The sequence below is a fragment of the Emys orbicularis genome, chromosome 1, assembly GCF_028017835.1.
Source record: "Emys orbicularis isolate rEmyOrb1 chromosome 1, rEmyOrb1.hap1, whole genome shotgun sequence".
In the NCBI taxonomy this organism is placed as follows: domain Eukaryota; kingdom Metazoa; phylum Chordata; order Testudines; family Emydidae; genus Emys; species Emys orbicularis.
In genome coordinates, this window is record NC_088683.1 from 227,914,805 (window position 1) to 227,933,603 (window position 18,799).

Here is an 18,799-nt window from a genome sequence, read left to right on the forward strand (position 1 = left end):
CATGTAATGTCAGAGCAAGGGCAAAGATATTATGCCTACTTTTTCCATGTTTGCCTGGTACAACTCTCAAGGGTGTCTGAATTAGCTGGCCATTTTCACTGCTAATTGTCACAAAGAGAAATGGGCCCCTGATGAACAAGCACCTTTGCGGTTGTCTCCCATCCATTTTTCCCCAACAGTCAGTGACAAGTGTCACCGTGCCTCAGTAGGTCACAGCTGAGGATGTCCAATTCAGGACAAACTGCTGAGAAATAGGGGCAGACTCACCCCAAACTTGTGGTTATTCTATCATTAGATTATACCAAGCCAGTAACAAAAGTAAACTTATATATCACCACACTTGTGAACAGGAAGTAAAAAATGGAGTCTCCTTAGGCATTCCGGCCCTTGTCTCACCATACAGACACTGAACTCTGTGATGAGTAGTTATGGAAAATTTCATCAAACATAGGGTTCTTCTAATCCAAAGAGATCAGCCACACTGCCAGGTCAATATATAACCTAGATTTTACCCAATGATCATATTGATGCCAGTTCTTTTGTAACTAAAACTCAAGATCTAAATATAAAAGAAAAGAAGAAGAGAGTTCATAATAGTTAAAAGATCATATACATACAAATAATTGCCAACTCTTTATATAAGGTTTGTAGCAGTGATGTAATAGGCTGCTGGCTTGTGAAATCTCTCCGGTAACTTCCAAAAGATTGGAAGGTCCTCAGTCCATAGTTCAAAATGCTCCTTTTAGTTGTAATTCCACAGTCCAGAGAATCAGGACAGGAAAGAGGCAAAATGGAGATATCTGTGGGACCTTTTATATCCTTTGCCATGTGCCTGGAAATTTACTGTCTCTGTTTGTGTAAAGTTACTGGCCTAAGATGGAGTCCAGGGTCACACGAGCATATTGCATGTCCTTATCTGGCTTGTTGACTCACAGGGGGTAGCCATTGTCCATATTCTTGCCAAGGCATTCACAGGAAGAGCTATCTGGAGGGAATGAGTTTCTTCTATGGCCCATTGTGAGAGCTAAGTGTCCTTGATGGGACATCAATACATAGCTGTCTGGCCTTAATGTAAATCTTCCTTGGTGGGTGTTCCCCAGCAATACAACACATATGTACAATGCCAGTACATAGCCAAAATTCATAACTTCAGATACAAAAATAATACCTGCATATAAACAGGATAATCATACTTAGCAAATCATAACTTTTCCATTGACACCTTACATGCCATACTTTGTACAAGAGTTGTTGCAATTGTATAACAGTGACAATATCAATAATATAAATTGTCATATTCAATCATACAGCATCACAACAGGTAGCCTATCTTTTCTTCCATAATGCCACCTTTAAGTCACCATAGACCCTGGGACTCACTATGAGCCCTAGATGTAAAACTAAAACTGCTCTGAAAATATCATATGCGCCTAAGGATCCAATCTACATGGAAAGTAAATGGGAATGTATGTGTGTGGAAGAATTTCAGGGTTAGGTTTTTACTCCTCACCATTATTGTTACCTTGTGTGACAGGATGTTTTACTTTGACAGGAATTGTGGTAGTTTATTCATTGTTAGCAGCACTTTGCCTTTTTACCAGAAAAATTGGATTAAATATGAATCTGAGCATTTAATATGATGTTAAGTGTACCTGTTTTATATCTATATATGGCTGGAGTGACTATTTTAACCATTTAGAATAGTATCTGCATTGGTCTTTCTGTGTTAGAGCTGTTCAGTTGAGTTCATGAGCAAAGCTTCTGGGATTCAGTCATGGCAGGAATTTCCACTCAGTGGTAGTGTCATAGTATAACACTAAATACAAACACAAAGCCAAAAAAACAAAATGACGATTTATTTCTATTTGAAATAAAAATTTTCATTTTGACAGTTCTTGCTGGAAGATAGAATTATTTTGTTGGAATTGACATTTCTCCACAAAAATAATTCAATTTTGATTAAAATATATTTTTCAGTGGAAAGATTTTCACCACAAATTTTTTTGATCAGATCTAATTTTCTAAGACCAATCTATATTTGTGTTTCTAACATAATATACCTGAGAGTGTAAATGACCTTCTAACAGTAGGGATCTGCCTTCAGGAATTGGTTCTTGGCCCTACCCTATTTAACATCTTTTCTCAATCACCTGATACAGTGGTGGATTAGCCACTGGGCCAATGGAGCCCGTGCCCAGGGGCCCCGGCCAATTGGGGGCCTCCAGAAAAATGCCCCCCCCCACGCCCTGACCTGCTCTGCCCACCCGGCGCTCCTGCTGGGAAGCAGGGTTGGGGCGCGGGGGCTTGCTCTGCTCTGCCCACCCAACGCTTCAGCCAGGGAGCAGCATCGGGGCGCGGGAGTTTGCCTTGCTCTGCCTGCCTGGCGCTCCAGCCGGGTAGCGGGTTTGGGACGCAGGGCCTTGCCCTACTCCGCCTACCCGCCCGGCAAGCCCCTGTGCCCTGACCCCACTCCCTGGCAGGAGCACCAGGGGATGGGGGAGGGACTACAGGCAGAAGAGGTGAGGAGGGGCCCCCCATTTGCTCTGGCCCAGGGCCCCCTCAAAACCCTAATCTGCTCCTGACCTGATATCTCAACATAAACTCATCACTGTTAAAGTTTGCAGATGACGCAAAATTGTGGGAGTGGAAAATAATAAAGAGGACAGGTCAGTGATGTAGAGCAATCTGCATCTCTTGGTAAGCTGGGTGCAAGCAAACATGCATTTTAATATGGCCAAATGTAAATGTATACATCTAAGAACAATGAATGTAGGCCATCCTTTCAGGATGGGGGGACTCTATCCTGGGAAGCAGTGATCTGAAAAAACTTGGGGTTCATGGTGGATAATCAGCAGGACATGAGATCTCAGTGCAACACTGTGGCCAAAAAGTATAACACAATCTTTGGGTGCATAAACAGGGGAATCTCGAGTAGGAGTAGGGAGGTTAGACTACCTCTGTAATTGGCACTGTTGTAACCACTGCTGAAATACTGTGTTCAATTCTGGTGTACACAATTCAAGATAGATGTTGATAAGTTGGAGAGGGTTCAGAGAACTGCCATGAGAATGATTGAAGGACTGGAAAACAAGCCTTACAGTGATGAGCTCAATCAATTTAGCTTAACAAAGAGATGGTTAAGGGTGTCTTGGTTACAGACTATAAGTATCTACATGGGGAACAAATATTTGGGCTCTCCAGTCTAGCACAGAAAAGTATAACAAATGGCTTGAAGTTGAGGCTAGACAAATTCAGACTGGAAATAAGTCGTACATTTTTAACAGTGAGGGTAATTAGCTTCCCCAAGGTCATAATGGATTCACCATCACTGTCAACTTTAAATCAAGATTAGATGTTTTTTCTAAAAGATATGCTCTAACTGAACCAAAAATTGTTTCAGGGAAGTTCTACAGTCTATGCTATGTGGGAGATTGGTCCCTTCAGGCATTAGAATATATATATCTAAATAATGTACAGTCTTGATCAGCTAGATTTCAGTATTACACAACACAGAACTCACTAACACCATTCTGTGGCATTGGCCAAATATGAGTCACAGAAGACTGTGTTCCCTGTTCAGTTGCCAAAGTGTACCTTGGAAAAATTCCATCCAAATACTGCCCCAGCCTAGTTTATAAAATATGACATGAACAGAGGATACAGTGATGTGGCTGAAGTAGTCCTGTGTTGTATTATAAGCTGTTCTATTCAAGCTCTATTCAAAATCAGAAATTTTGTGTAGTTCTCTTTTTGGATACAGACTATTGCAGTGGAAATTTGAAAATTTTCAATTTAGTGTGGAGCTAGAAGAAAATTATGACTTGGAAAGTCAAACTTGGAAGGTTAAAGCTATGAAGATGACTTCAGATTCTTCAATTAAAATGAATAGGAAGCAAAATAAGACAGGACAAAATCCTTTAGTATGTCAATATTACCTATTTAGCTAAGTACAGTAACTCCTCACTTAAAGTCATCCCGGTTAACGTTGTTTTGTTGTTACGTTGCCGATCAGTTAGGGAACATGCTCATTTAAAGTTGTGCAATGCTCCACTATTACGTTGTTTGGCTGCCTGCTTTCTCCACAACTGGCAGCCTCCCTACACCCACCCTCCTCCCAACAGCACCTCCCGCCTGCTGGCAGACCCCGCAGATCAGCACCTTCCCCCTCCTCCCCTCGCCTCCTGCCTGCGGCAATAAGCTGGCTTGCGGAATTTAGGAGGCAGGAGGGAGTGGGGAGGAGTGAGGACTCGGCGCGCAGGTTCCCCCTCCCTCCCCTGCCTCCTGAACACCGCAAGCCAGCTGATTGTCCCGGGCAGGAGGGCGGGGGGAGGAGCAAAGACTCGGCACGCCTCCCCCCTCCCTCCCCTGCCTTCTGCCCGTGTCAATCAGCTGGCTTGCAGCGTTCAGAAGGGAGGGGAGGGAAGGGGAAGGAGTGAGGACGCAGCATGCGAAGTAAAGGGGGAGGAGGTGCGGGGGAGAAGAGGTGGGTCAAGGGTGGGGGCTGGGGGAAGGGGTGGAGTGGATGGGCCGAGGGTTGAGCCCCCTGCCCCCGGCAAAGTCAGTGCCTGTGCTTGCAAGAACAGCAAGAGGAGCAGCCGGACAATCCATCCTCTTCCACTCTCTGACTCCACAACCTCAACCAAGCTTCATACTCAGCAGTGATGATTGTAGTATTAAATTGTTTCTTTTAAATTGTTTAAAACTTATACCTGTATTGTTTGTTAAAAATTGTTTAAAATGTATATAATGTCTTTTGTCTGGCAAAAAAAAATTTCCCTGGAACCTAACCCCCCCGCCATTTACATTAATTCTTATGGGGAAATTGGATTCGCTTAACATCGTTTCACTTAAAGTTGCATTTTTCAAGAACATAACTACAACGTTAAGTGAGGAGTTACTGTACTAAATGCCTCACCAATATTAACAAATTTATCCTCCCTACAACTCAGAATTGCTCTAAATTATGTTGTTTACCATTTGCTTTAAGGGGGCGTTATGGGAACAGGGTGCTGTTGTGGTGCAAGGAATCTTATTCCCCAGGTAAACCTTATACAGTGGCAGTAGTGGTGTAAAAACTGCTAAGCTTGATTTATACCTCAGAAAGACTTCTCCTTGTTCTTGCACATGGAGATAATTCTCCTGGAGTGGGTACTGTGGCTTTAGGGCCTATTTGTGCTGGAGCAGTGCGAAGTGGTACCAGCACAGGGTAGGAGTTACTGCTTTTGTTGTTTAATAAGGAATGTTATTGACCATAACTCCATCTTAACTCAGTTTGTGATATTGGCTCTTAAAAAATCTCCTGGAAATAAGCTGTTTTTAATTTTGTACAGAGGGAGAGACATACCAGTCTAAAGAACGCTCTTTTCTCTTTAGACTACACACAGCTGATGAGAGCCTCTACTAAAATCCACCATTGTAGATTCATATTGTGGTGTTCAAGATGACTATATTTTTTTACTCTAGAAAAAGATGTGAGGAGACGATGACATCAGTTATTTATATAAGGATTTTCTCTTTCCCTATCTCCACAAATTAATAACCTGAGAGGAAAATCCTACCTCCTTGGCACTAGCACAGATTTTGTTATCAAACACTGTGTGTGTCAGCCATGGGGAAATCTTAGACTGGACTTTTTAGCTTTCTTAAAATAAACTTTGGCTACTTCTTTGTCTAGAACTTAGGTCCAACAATGTGGGAGGTGATTTGAAAATTTTAAGAGAGTTTGAATAATGCATAGATTTTATTTTATTTTTTTTACACAGTCTAAAACTGATATTCACAAATCTGGTAATGTAAAAAGTATTATTTATGTTTATCCAGAAAGATCTGCTTGTTTTAACTCTGTTGAGAAATGGCAAAAACCTGAACAACAAAGAAACGGTTTTGCATCTAATGATTATGTGGCAAATTAGAATATAAAATACTAACAATGGGCCTAAATCTGCACTTTGACAAATAGAAAACCCCACTCGCGGTAATAATTCCTACCCATACTCCCCACACTGCTGTTGGGGAAGTGGAGGCAGGCTTGTGATCCAGAAGAAAATGCTCTCTCCCCTTGCATGTGGTGCCTCCAGATTTGCAACTGGCTTATTGTTTATTACTTCAGGAAAAACTGGCTCTTTATGTATTCAGTGATTAATGGGGCTTGACCTGATAAACACTAAAAAATCCACACAGGGGGCTGAATGAGGAGGAGAGGTGAAAGTAGAAATTTGTTTTCTGTTGGTGTGACCTGAGTAGGGGGCCTTAGTCCTAGAGAATATGAATAAGTAGCATTTTGTTTTTATATGAAAGGGATGCTGCTGCTCATCTGTTTGCTCCTCCCAAGCACATCCCCATTCACATCGTTGTTTTCATGGTAGCAAAACTATTGTAGGGGGCAGAAGAGGTGTGAGTTCCATGAGCCCTACCTTGCAAGATGCTGACCATTTCAAGATGCGGGATGCTTTAAGGAGCTTAGTTCGGTCAATACCCATTAATTTAATTGGAACTGAGGACCTTGGCAAGCGGTACTCAGCACTTAGCAAGATTGGGCCTGTGAGGAGCAAGCCTGTGCGGGAGATGGATTTTACTTTTTGTGCGAGCTTGCATGCACACTGGAGCATAATTCTCCTTCTCACCCACTTAAACCCCAAAGATTGATTCCAATAATGCTTATTTAACTGTTTCCATCTTAATCATTAATTTACATATTTTATAAATTTATATTGAAAAGGTATGGAAGTAGCTGATGGTAAGGAGAGGTATCATGTTCTGTGTCTACAGGAGACAATGGACAGGGAACGCAGCAAAGGAGTTGGGCTTAGATTGCAAACTTTTCCATGTGGGTGACAAAAGGGGGCATAGCGGAATCAGGGTGCTTGTTAGAGGAGAGCTGAAGAAGATGGTGTTTGAAAATTACTGGAGTAAGTGACAGACTGATGGCTGTATGAGTCCAAGTTAAAGAGTGAGTCATGTTTGTGATATTAGCATATGCACCTCAACAAGGATGTGATGAGGAAGAAAAGTCTCCTCCAAGAGTGACAGGCACTAGTGGACACAGCAGCCCCTGAGGGGCTGGGAGATCTGAATGCACACACAGCCAGAAACAGATGGTGCTGTGAAATGTGTTTAGGGAAATGCAGTCTATGCACTATAAATGAGGAAGGGAAAGGGCTACTAGACATTTGTATTGCCACCCAATGGATGATAACCCATACCTGGTTCCAAAAGAGAGTGAATCATTTGTTTACATACATCAGTGGTGGAAACCAAAGCCAAATTGATATGATGTTGGTAAGGAAATCTCAGAGGAATTGAGTTGTGGACTGCAAAGTGATACCTAACGAGACGGTAGCACTGAACACAAACCTCTTGTGGCAGAAATTCCAGAAGAGTGTTGGACAAGGAGGAACTAAGCTCAAAAGAAACAAGATTAAAGTACGGGAGTTAAGGGGAAGTCCGTCAGAGAAGTTTGTGCAAGCAGTACAGGATAAATGTCTGGCTGAAAAGGAGTGGAACCACCTCAAAAGAACAGAGATTGTGCGGTGGAAGAGGTTTATGGACAATACAGATCAGGAAAAGGCAGGGAAGGAAAGGAGTAGTGATGGATTAAAGACATGCAAGTAGCAATCTGAAAAAAGAAAATGGTATGTAAAGAAAAATAAATGAATACATTGAGAGTAAATGAAAATAATACAAAGAAGCAAAGTGAGCTGCCAAGCAGGCAGTGAAGAAGGTCAAAGAGAGTGCCCTAGATGATTTGTATGGCAACCTTGTAAACAACCTCCAGATGGCTGGCAAAAATACGTATAGCATTGCAAAAATAAGATGCAGAGGGAAGGAGGATGGTATTATAACACCATTTGTAAATGATGATTGGGGAGACTGCTAGAAAACACATGAACAAGTGAAGTTGATGTGGAAAAAATACTTTGAGAGTCTCTTAAATGAGGCTAACCCTTTTAGGGCAGAGTTGCCAACATGTGGTACCTGAGCTTGACATAGCAGAGGAGGTGAGAAATTCAGCCCAGGAAATGAAAAACGGTAAGGCAGTGACAAAGGACCTGGTGAAAGTCTTGGGTTAGAGAGGCATAAGATGGATGAGCAGAGTTGTTAAAGCTGCATGGCGAGACAAGAGAATTCTCAAAGACTGGTGCAAGTCTATCTGGGTCCCAATCCAGAAGAGGGAAACCATCCATGAATGTGGAAACTACCAAGGGATAAAGCTATTGTTACATGAGATGAAGATACTGGGACACATCTTGGATGCTAGGATTAGGGCAATGGGGAACCCCTCCGTGAACAAGAACAGTTTGGCTTTAGGAAAAGATGAGGAACTACAGGTCCCATGTTTGTAGTTCGGCAAGGGATAGAGAAGCAGCTAGAGTACCAACAGGACAGCTTCTGGGCTTTTATAAACGTAGGAAACTCACACAATAAAGTAGGATTGGAAATAAAGTAGACAGAAGAATTCTGACACCAGTTCTGAGGAAATATGCAGTGTCAGAGGATTTAATAACTATGGTGAATGCCCTATACTGATCACCTAAAACAGTGATCCGAAAAGCTTTTGAAATGACAAGTCCCTTTGAAAGTGGTTGGTTCTAAGGCTACTGCTGTTTATCATATTGATGGACTATATAAGCAGGAAGATCCCAATGGGAAAAGGAGAGAAGCTGCTATATGCAGATGACACAGCAAGAAGGGCACCCTCAAAGAAGACCTAGCAGAAATAGCAAGCCAGTCGTATGACCATCTAAACTGGCACGACATGAAAATGAACATGAATAATACTGAGGACCTGTGGGTCATTTGAGGTGCCTCAGGGAAATGAACATAGAGATTAACGAGTAGACTGACTAGTTCAAGTGCTTTAGCAACTGGGTCACGGAAGATGATGAGTTTGAACATGAGTGGGGAGTGTGTGGAATAACATCTCCAGGTTTGTATATGATAAGCATATGCCACTGAGACTAAAAGCCTAACCGTATGGAACAATGTTGCACCCTGCAATGTTTATGGTGCAGAAGCATAGACGATAAACAGATCATAGGTTCAACGCCTATGGTTGTTTTGAGATTAGATGTCTTTGCACCATAAGAGGAGTTACACGAAGAGACACATTTCAAAATGAAAATATTAGGATGGAAGTCAAAATCCATGATGTGGCTGACAAAATCCAGGAAGTGTGACTTCACTGGTTTGGACACAGGCAGAGGATGAATGAAGGGGACCTGGTGAAAATAGCATGGCAGGTGAGGGTGGTAGAAAGAGACCCTGAGGAAAGCCAAGGAAGTAATGGTTGGATTGCATCAAAGAAGATGGAAAGCAGGTGAATTTTAGTGCTGCCTTGGACAGATGAAGATGGTGGATGCTTGCATGGAGGCAACCCCAGTTGATGGGATAAGCAGAAGAAGATATTTTATATAGTATCCAATTCACCTTCACAAGCAGCTGTTTTGTTTAGCATCTCATCACTATTATTTCCACAAAGTTAATTATACATATTACTTAAATAATATTACATCTTAAAGAACCTCCATAAAGACCAATGTGGAGTTAGAAAGAGTTTTATAGATGGCATAATGCCTAATCACAATAATATTTAAAAACCCAAACATTTCCACAGAACAACTCTAGAACACAAAGTTCTAGAACACACTTCTTATGGGATTAAATACTGTAACTTGACTTTGATTCTATCCTCTATAGGACTTAAATTTGGCTTACAAGCAATTTTCACCATGCCCCTTTTCATGGCCTCCAACTTGGGGGCCAAATACTGATTGTCTCACTCAGATAGTCCTACAGACAAAATTGATCCCTGGTGTAACTTCAGTTAAATCAATGTCTCCACTGAAGTCAGTTTGACTTCAATAGGATTACTGTATTTATGAGACTAAAGTGATTTGGCCCTTATGTTGGATTTTTTCCTTGAGAAAATCCTTTTCTTTACCAATAGGACAGAATATTAGCTAAAACTAGCAAGCAATGTGGGAGAAAACTGCCATAAAACATACATGGATGGTTTAATATCTCTTAGGATATTTTTCATCAAGATGTATTTCAGAATTAATGTTTTTAGTTTAGCTCAACATAACATGTCCAGCAAAAATGAACTCAGGTTTCTTTACATTTTGTAATACAAATTGTCTAATTTCCATAGAAAAGAGACTCTCTTTATTAGTATGTGAGTCTCAGAGTGATCCCTCTATATTACTGAGGATTGTGTTGGTATTCCAAAAGAGATTTTGTATCTCTCTCTTCTCTTGAAGCCAGAGAGGTTCTGCTAAAGTCCTTTTAGCAGTTAGGTATTGCCCTCTACTGGTGAATACTCCCAGTTAACACTATTGAATGGAAGACCAATAAAGATGGTTACATTAGATATAATAGATTCAGCTTCCCCTAACAAACTGTGTTAATTTTTTTTCTCTACAGCAAATGATGTAACTTCCAGATCATCAGTTGCAAAATCTTCAGAAACCATATCTGGTAAGCAAATCACTAACTGTAACATTCTGATTTATTGCAAATTCATGGCAGATAAGTGTCTGCCTCATGATAATTGAAGTAATGCAAAGAAGCTATTGTGTAAATAAGTTCCTATATTTCATCAGTCTAGTTTTATTTTTTCATAAGAATAAAATTGTATGTACCATCTAGACAAACTCTTCTATTCTTAGTGGAATCACTCCAGTTTAGCAGTAACTCTCTCAGGAATGGAATGATTGGCAAGTTGCCTGGCCAATAGCCTTTGACAGCCCACTAAATAGTGAATAATTCGTGGGGGATGGAAGGGAAGGTGAGGATAACATGGAGATTTCCTCCCACCTCCCACCACACAAACACAGCTGGTAGAAATACCAAAAACACATTTCAAGTTGTTCAGGGGATAAACATCATCCATAAAAATATTATTTATAGCAGAATGTGGGTGGACAAAATTGATACACGAGCACACAGCTAGCTATTTAATGTTTAACACTTTATTGAAACATTTTTGGCATCTGTTACTTTTTAAATAGAAATAATTTTATATACATATGCATTTTTATTACAAAAGACAGCCTTGCTGTGCAGAACTGGTCCCCATCTGCCACATTTCCAATCAATTGAATGCCCATGCTAAACAAAATGCTGTAGCTAAGGCCAAGGTGCAATTTCCATACTAATGCATCATTTATTGGTTGCTCACAGAATATCCCCTGTCCCACTGCCAGCTGAGACAATATCTATTAGCAACGTACACCAGTTCTAATCCCTGCTTTTGAGTTCCTCAATTGTTCTATAAAATTAATTGTAATCATAATAGTCCATCAGAATCCTTATAGTTGAAGGATTTGTGCCTAGCTGTTAATCCCATGAGCAAGGAGTAACGGTGTACTGTACAAGTGATTTTGTAAGATGGTAGGCCAAAATAAATTTATTTCCAAAATAATCTAACCTATGAATCAGAAGCTTTTTTTCCTCCTTTGCATCATGAAATAGGTTGCTTATGCCTTGTGTGCAATTCTCTCTTAACTGATGTAATCGTTATTTTTTAGTACATTTATCATGTTTGTTTCTTTGATGACAATTGCCTTCTTAGCAACACTTTGGAAAACATAGTACTGGTCTTTTCTGACAGATTGACAAGCAGTTGTTGTATAGAGCCCTTCGAAGTTGTCACTGAGGTGTCACATGGTGCAGCTGAGCTAGGCTGCCCTCCGAACACTATTTACTTCTACACTATATTGTGTGGAAATACTTTTAAAATGTGTGTGTTCATGAATAAGCTTTTGCATACATCCCTGATTTAAAAAAAAAAACATTTCTGCGTTTCTGTTTCATGGCTTGTATTAATATAATTTTATTTTGTTTCATGTATATAGCTGAAGTATTTATTAACATCCTTTTTCATTTGTTATCAAACACAGCTAATTTAAGGTACAATAAACAATCCATATTACGTATAGTTTGCCACAATCCAGTATCACTGGGAATCTTTTTTTTCAAAATTGTCACAGGGCTATACTGGCAGGGCCGTATTCTGCAATAAAATAGTGGTGGGGAAATTAATTGCTACTGGCCAGACTATCTCTCTCTTTTATGAATAGTAAACAAAACCAAGGACAAAATTATCAAAAGAGCTCAGCTACTAATAACTTCAATTCAGGCACTTAATCAGTGGCCAGGTGTTTAAAAGTGCTCAACATCTATTGTTCTGAATGTCAGCTGCTGGGTACTGAATATTTTTGAAAATGTGGCTATTTCTAGGTACTTAAATTGGATCTTGAGCTCTTGTATTCTGTCCTGAGTTATAGGTGATGAGCAATTGAAAATCTGGTCCCAGATTCTTACAAAAAAATGAAAGCACTAATTTTAAGCCTCTTCCCCAACTTTCTTCCCCTTTGGCAGAATCAGCTATTGGTACTTTTATCGCTTACTCTATTAATGCTTCGGGCAAGATTTTATTAACATATCTGATATCTAGATATATCTACCCTAAATTTTGCCTTTTTATTTTATTTTTTTATTATTGTTTATTATTATTGTTATATTTCTTTCACAGATGCAACTTCATTAGAAAAGACAAGCACTTCAGGTGAGAATTATTCTACCCACTATGAACCGTAGAATTGGGGACAAATTCAGACCTGATGTAAGCAGACAAAACTCCATTATGTTCAGTGAGGTTTTGTGCATTTTTAACCAGTGCTGAATTTTGCCTTAGGACATTTTTTCAAAACCTCAAAATATTTTGTTGTTGTTTTATTTATTATTTGTATTACCATAGCATTAGGAGCCTGGGTCAAGGATCAGGACCTCACTTTGCTAGCAGCAATTTAGCAATTCCGTAGTTATGATTACATTGTAATTTGGCGATGTGAGAATGAAGGGTTCGCTTTTTAAAAGCTCCTGAGTAATGTCCACACTGCATTTGGGAGCTAGCATAGATTTGTGCTAGCGGGGCTAGCTCTAGTGAGCTAAAAATAGCCTGGGCTCCAGCCCAAGTCACAATGTCAAAGGAATGTCTACACAGCTATTTTTAGGGTTCTAACATGAGTCTGTAGACCTGAACTGGGAGGTTTGCTCCCAGATGTGGTGTAAACATACTCTGAGTGACTTAGGAACATAATTCATCATAGGAAAGATGGAATGGACAGTTTAGAACTGATGGAAAAATAATAAAGAGCCTTTTACCTCTAGATCCCTGGTTCCAATCTGACCTACATGAGTAATGTTAAAAGGACATTATCATGTCATGTGGGGGAGGGATAGCTCAGAGGTTTGAGCATTGGCCTGCTAAACCCAGGATTGTGAGTTCAATCCTTGAGGGGGCCATTTAGGGATCTGGGGCAAAAATCTGTCTGGGGATTGGTCCTGCTTTGAGCAGGGGGTTGGACTAGATGACCTCCTGAGGTCCCTTCCAACCCTGATAGTCTATGATTCTATGATGTGACTGCCATGCCCTGGCCTATGTGACTTCTTTCTGACAATCAAATAGATCATAAACATCACTTCAGTTTGCTGTGATTGACATCCTTCTTGGCAGCATCAGTGTAGGCCAAGGATTGAACTGGTAAAGAGATTGAACAAGCCTGTCTCACTTGCAGTGGCGGATTAGCCACTGAGCCTATGGGGCCTGTGCCCAGGGGCCCCAGCCAACTGGGGGTCCCGGAACCGGCCATCAGGCAGGCAGGGTGGGGAAAGCCCCCGACCCCACTCCCCGGCAGACGCCTGAGGGCAGTGGAAGAACCCCCTAGCATTCCCTGATTCCCTGACCCTGGCAGAAGCCAGGGGGCAGCGGGAAAAGCCCCAGCACTAAGACCCCCGCTGCAGCCCTAGGACTGGAGAAGTTCTCGCTATTGGTCATGGCCTCAGGGCTGGGGGAGCTTTGACTCCCTGCTGTGGTCTGGGGCTGTGGCAGGGGGACAGAGCTTTTCTGGTCTTGGGGCCGCAGTGAGGGGGGCAGAAAGTAGCAAACAGGTTGCGGGGGGTGTGGAATGGAGGGGACCCTGAGTGGAACAGGGGTGGGCCCCAGGGAAAGGACAGAAAGGGGTGGGGCCATGTGTAGGGCTGAAGGTGGAAGGGGTGGGGAGGGCCCCCCCCCCTCTTGCTGTGGCACAGGGCCCCAGGAAACCTTAGTCCATCTCTGCTCACCTGCTGGTGGTCCCACAAATGTAGCAGTGTATCTGTTCTGAGAATAAAGGGAATAAAGGGAAGACTTCACTTACCATGGCTGGCAACACACAATTCTTCCAAGTACCAAACAACTGTAAAAATAATCTCACCATAGTCACACTTGTAATTAATAGAACCTACCCTAGCTGGTTGACAGTGAGAGATGCCTTTTGCATATACTGAAGCTATTAGTTTGACATTGCTCGATCATTTACAGATGTCTGTCATGTTTTGAGACCTGAAGAAATGCTCTGTGTAATTCAAAAGTTTGTCTCTCTCACTAGCAGAAGGTGGTCCAGTCAAAGATATTGCCTCACCCACCTTGTCTCTCTAATGTTTTGTAATGTGGGTTGGGCCTCTTTTTTTTACTTTACCAGAGAATAATAAATGCCAGAGATTTTTGACACTGGTTAGAGGAGTCATATTAGAAGCTGAAGAAACAAAGACTGTTTTTATGGAGGTGGCTCTATACTGTAAATAATACTTTAGGTAAAATGGGGAACAAAATATATGCCATCCCGAGTTATGGAATTATTGTATTTTGGGTTTGTGCTCCATTGCCAGATGACATTAGAAGAAACTTTGTTTGAGGAGAGAAGCAAAGGTGGAAGTGTGGCTTTAGGTACAGGTGTCGGATTAGCTTCCTCAGAAATTAGCAGAATATAACATCTAAAAAGAATATTTGACCCATTTTGTAACAACAGTTTAATGCATAAGGATATATTCTGCCCTTTCCAGCAAATTGCAGAACAATTCCCATTTAGTGTACAAAATTATATTTTATAGAAATGACATATTATGAAATTACTGTAATCATCCATAGAAATTTTTTTTACCTAGCATGAAGTATCTGCACTTGAAATAAGGTACCAAAGATGCCTGGGAAAGTGCATTTGTTGTAATATTAAATTAATATTCTATTAAAACAAAACAAAACTTCCCTTCCAGAATGTTAAGTGAGTTGCCCAAGTTAAACCAAACAGACTCATGCTCATTTTTGCATACAATTTTTTTTGCATTTCTTAATTTGTCTTAGAAAATATATATGTTTTTCCTCTCTTTCGTAATCCTTAAATGTAGATGATATAGGGCCTGATTTTCCTCCCAATTACATCTATTTTAACTCTACGTCTTCATTGTAGTTTTACACGTGTAAAGGGAGATTCAAGCCAAGAATGCCTAGGATGGGAAATAGACTAAACAGTGGCCAAGAATCTCTCTATTAAGAGAATAAAAATGTCTGAGAATTCCTGCCCATTGAGAGTTAATCAGGGACAAATATAGAGCAAAACAAGTTTTCTTAGTGATTGTGTTGAGATGACTCTTATAAACAGAGTATGTGCATTTTATTGTTAGCATTGAGGGGCATTTCCTTTTCTTCCTTGAATTTCAGGTTACAATGCCAAAAAAACCTGACTCAGACCTGTAATTCATAGTTAAAAGCCATGAGTAATAGAGTGAGAATTTTTTTGGCCATAATTCAAGTAGAAGTATCATGACTCACTGGTTTTATCTCCAACTGATAGGAAAGAACTGTAGAGGTTTTTTTTCTTTTTAAATTAAAAGAAAAATCAGTCAAATAGAATGTATATTAATGTATACATGCCATAGAATCTGACTTGCAAATTTCAAGCATGCTCTCCACTCTGTGGTATACCCCCACCAGGCTTTGAGGTTGAATTTGTTAATAGTTCTGTAATAGATCTTATAGTAGTTTCATGGGTCTTCCCACTAAGTGGTATTACAGTTCAATAGATGGGAATCAGGTTTGTTTCTGTGATGACAAATCACCTTGTTAGGAAGCCCTTCAGAAAAAATCATAGTACTGGTGTCTACTGACACTTTGACAAGCAGTTGTGTAGAGCCCTTCAAAGTAGTCATTGAGATATCACAAGTTGTACCTGAGCTACATTGTTCTCTGAGCTACACTGCCCTTTGAACACTATTTACTCTTGTATTGCAATGTGGGGAAAGACATTTTAACTGTGTGCATTGAAGAATAAGTTGCTGCATACATTCCCGATTTTTTCCCTGCATTTCTTTGTTCCTGCTTGTATTGATACAATTTTCTTTTGTTTCATGTATGTAGTTGAAACATTTTTTACATCCTTTTTCATTTTTAGCAAAACCAGCTAATTTGAAACAAAATAGATAATTCATATTACTTACAGTTTTCTATATTTCAATAAAATTGATGATCTTTGCTCAGCAAAGTCACAGGACTAGACTAGCAGGGCTGTCACAGCTCAAGGTTGAGTTGAAACAGAAGAAAGGTGAGGAAGTTCATTGCTACTGGCCAGACAGTACCAGACTAATCTCTGTCTTTCATGAGTATTAAAAACATCAAGGGCAAAATTTTCAAAAGAACTCAATTACCAGCATCTGCCATTCAGTAACTCATTCAGATTTTCAAGATTCAACACCCATTGTTCTCAATCTATACTCAGTATTTTTAAAAACCTGGCTACATTTTTTTAGGTGCTTAAATTGTAGGTTTAGCTTTTTGAAATTCTGCCCCCATTTACTGGTCTTGAGAGTTTGAAACTCTGGCCCTGACATTCTTAGAAAAAAATAAATGAATAAAGCACTAACTTTATGTTTGTCTATTTTCTTTTCTTTTTTTCCCCAGCAGAATCCTCTATTGTTACTTTTATCACCTACCCCATTAATGCTTCAGGCAAGAAATTAATATTTCTCATATCTAGATCTATTTAGCTTAAGTTTTACTTTTTATTTTGTCATTTTTATAATTTTTTATATTCTGGTATTTTTCAGCTACAAGTTCAGATACAAGCACTGCAGGTGAGAATTATATGTATTACACAAGTAAAAACTGTAGAATTAAGGCCAAATTCAGATGCGGTGTAAGCAGACAAAACTCCACTGTGTTCAATAGGTTTGTGCTTGTTTAAACCAGGGCTAAATTTGGCCAACTTTGAAAAAAAGGTTCATTATACTGGCTGTTTAGCCATGGCACAGTTAATGTTGCACTGGCTGAGTTTTTAAAAAAAACGGTTAAATTGATATTTTACAGTTATCCAAAATATACTCCTTTCCCTTTCAGCCAGGACTTTAAGTGTGTTGCCAAAGCCAAACCATACAGGTACATGCTTCTTTTTATGGAGGTTTTTTTTATTTTCATTTGTATGTTAGAAAATATTTAGGGATATTGGTTCTGTTTGAAAAGCGAATTCAGTGAGCTTGCTAAAACTACTTAAAATATTTTTGAATTATTATTAAATATCCAACACATTCATTATTCACATTTGTATTGTGTCCACTACTGTGGTATATGGGCACACATTTCATAGTTTAAATTGAGTCAGTAATGTTCCAGACAAGAGGGGCATAATTTACCCACTCTCCTGATCTCTGAACTTAGAGACAGATGAGCTAATTCTCCTTTTACTTGCAAAAGTTTGATTCTGAAGTAACTCAATCATCTTTTATAAGAAGTTATTATGGATTAATGCTAGTGCAAACAGGAGGAGAGTCTGAAATAAAAATGGGAAAGAGACCTGGCAGCTCATTTAAGTGACCAGTATTATATAGGCTTGTTATCAGAAATTCTTATATTTAAATAATTTATTTTTTCTACAGAAACTACTAATATCCCTGAATTTAACTTCTCCACAACAGTAGGTAAGGCTTTATATATATATATAAGCTTGGTTTATGAGCTGTGGGAGTCTATGTTCTAATATTTTGAATATTATTTTTTTACTATTGTATTTCGCATTAGCAATCAGTCTTACTGTGGGTTGAGTTCATATGATTTCATTGTGTATATCAGGGGTCGGCAACGTTCGGCACGCGGCTCGCCAGGGTAAGCACCCTGGCGGGCCGGGCCAGTTTTATTTACCTGCTGATGCGGCAGGTTCGGCCGATTGCGGCCCCCACTGGCCGCGGTTCGCCGTCCCGGGCCAATGGGGGAGGCGGGAAGCGGCGCGGGCGAGCGATGTGCTGGCCGCGGCTTCTCGCCGCCCCCATTGGCCCGGGACGGCGAACCGCGGCCAGTGGGGGCCGCGATCGGCCGAACCTGCCACGTCAGCAGGTAAATAAAACTGTCCCGGCCCGCCAGGGTGCTTACCCTGGTGAGCCGCGTGCCAAACGTTGCCGACCCCTGGTGTATATACATGAGAACTGAGATTGTAAACCTACAGGGTCCTGTCATAAAACATTCAGTAATGGAAAGAAATGGATTTAATGTTACAGTTTTGTCTGAATTTCCCAACTTGTGTTTGATTAAAATTTTCACCTCAACATTGGTTTTCTCTGTTCCTGCTTCTATGGATACATTTTTTCTGTTTCATGTATATAGCTGAAGCAATTATATGCATCCTTTTGTCAATTTTTAGCAAAAATGGCTGTATGTAGGCACAATGGACAATTATATGACCATGTTACACATAATTTACCACAATTCAGAACAATTGGTAATCTTTGCAAGAGAGTCACAGGACTAGACTGGCAGGGTTGTCACAGCTTCAGTAGAAGAATGGTGGGGAAGTTCATAGCTACTGGGCAGGCTGCACCAGACTAATCTGCTATACATGGGGCAAATATCCAAGGGCAAAATTTTCCAAAAAAGCTCTGTTACCAGCAGTCCCCATTCAAGCACTTATTCAGATTTTCAAAAGTATTCAGTACC

At 40.3% G+C, this 18,799-nt stretch overlaps 1 protein-coding gene across 1 annotated transcript in view; it reads left to right on the forward strand.

The window, feature by feature from the left end:
* The window catches only part of ADGRG2 (adhesion G protein-coupled receptor G2), a 97,584-nt gene that overhangs the window by 32,423 nt on the left and 46,362 nt on the right, over window positions 1-18,799 (forward strand). The window contains exons 4-9 of the mRNA XM_065406888.1: window positions 10,423-10,476; window positions 12,536-12,568; window positions 16,781-16,825; window positions 16,924-16,950; window positions 17,213-17,251; window positions 17,749-17,790. Coding sequence (XP_065262960.1) covers window positions 10,423-10,476; window positions 12,536-12,568; window positions 16,781-16,825; window positions 16,924-16,950; window positions 17,213-17,251; window positions 17,749-17,790 — 240 coding nt within the window. The remainder of the gene's footprint in view (window positions 1-10,422; window positions 10,477-12,535; window positions 12,569-16,780; window positions 16,826-16,923; window positions 16,951-17,212; window positions 17,252-17,748; window positions 17,791-18,799) is intronic.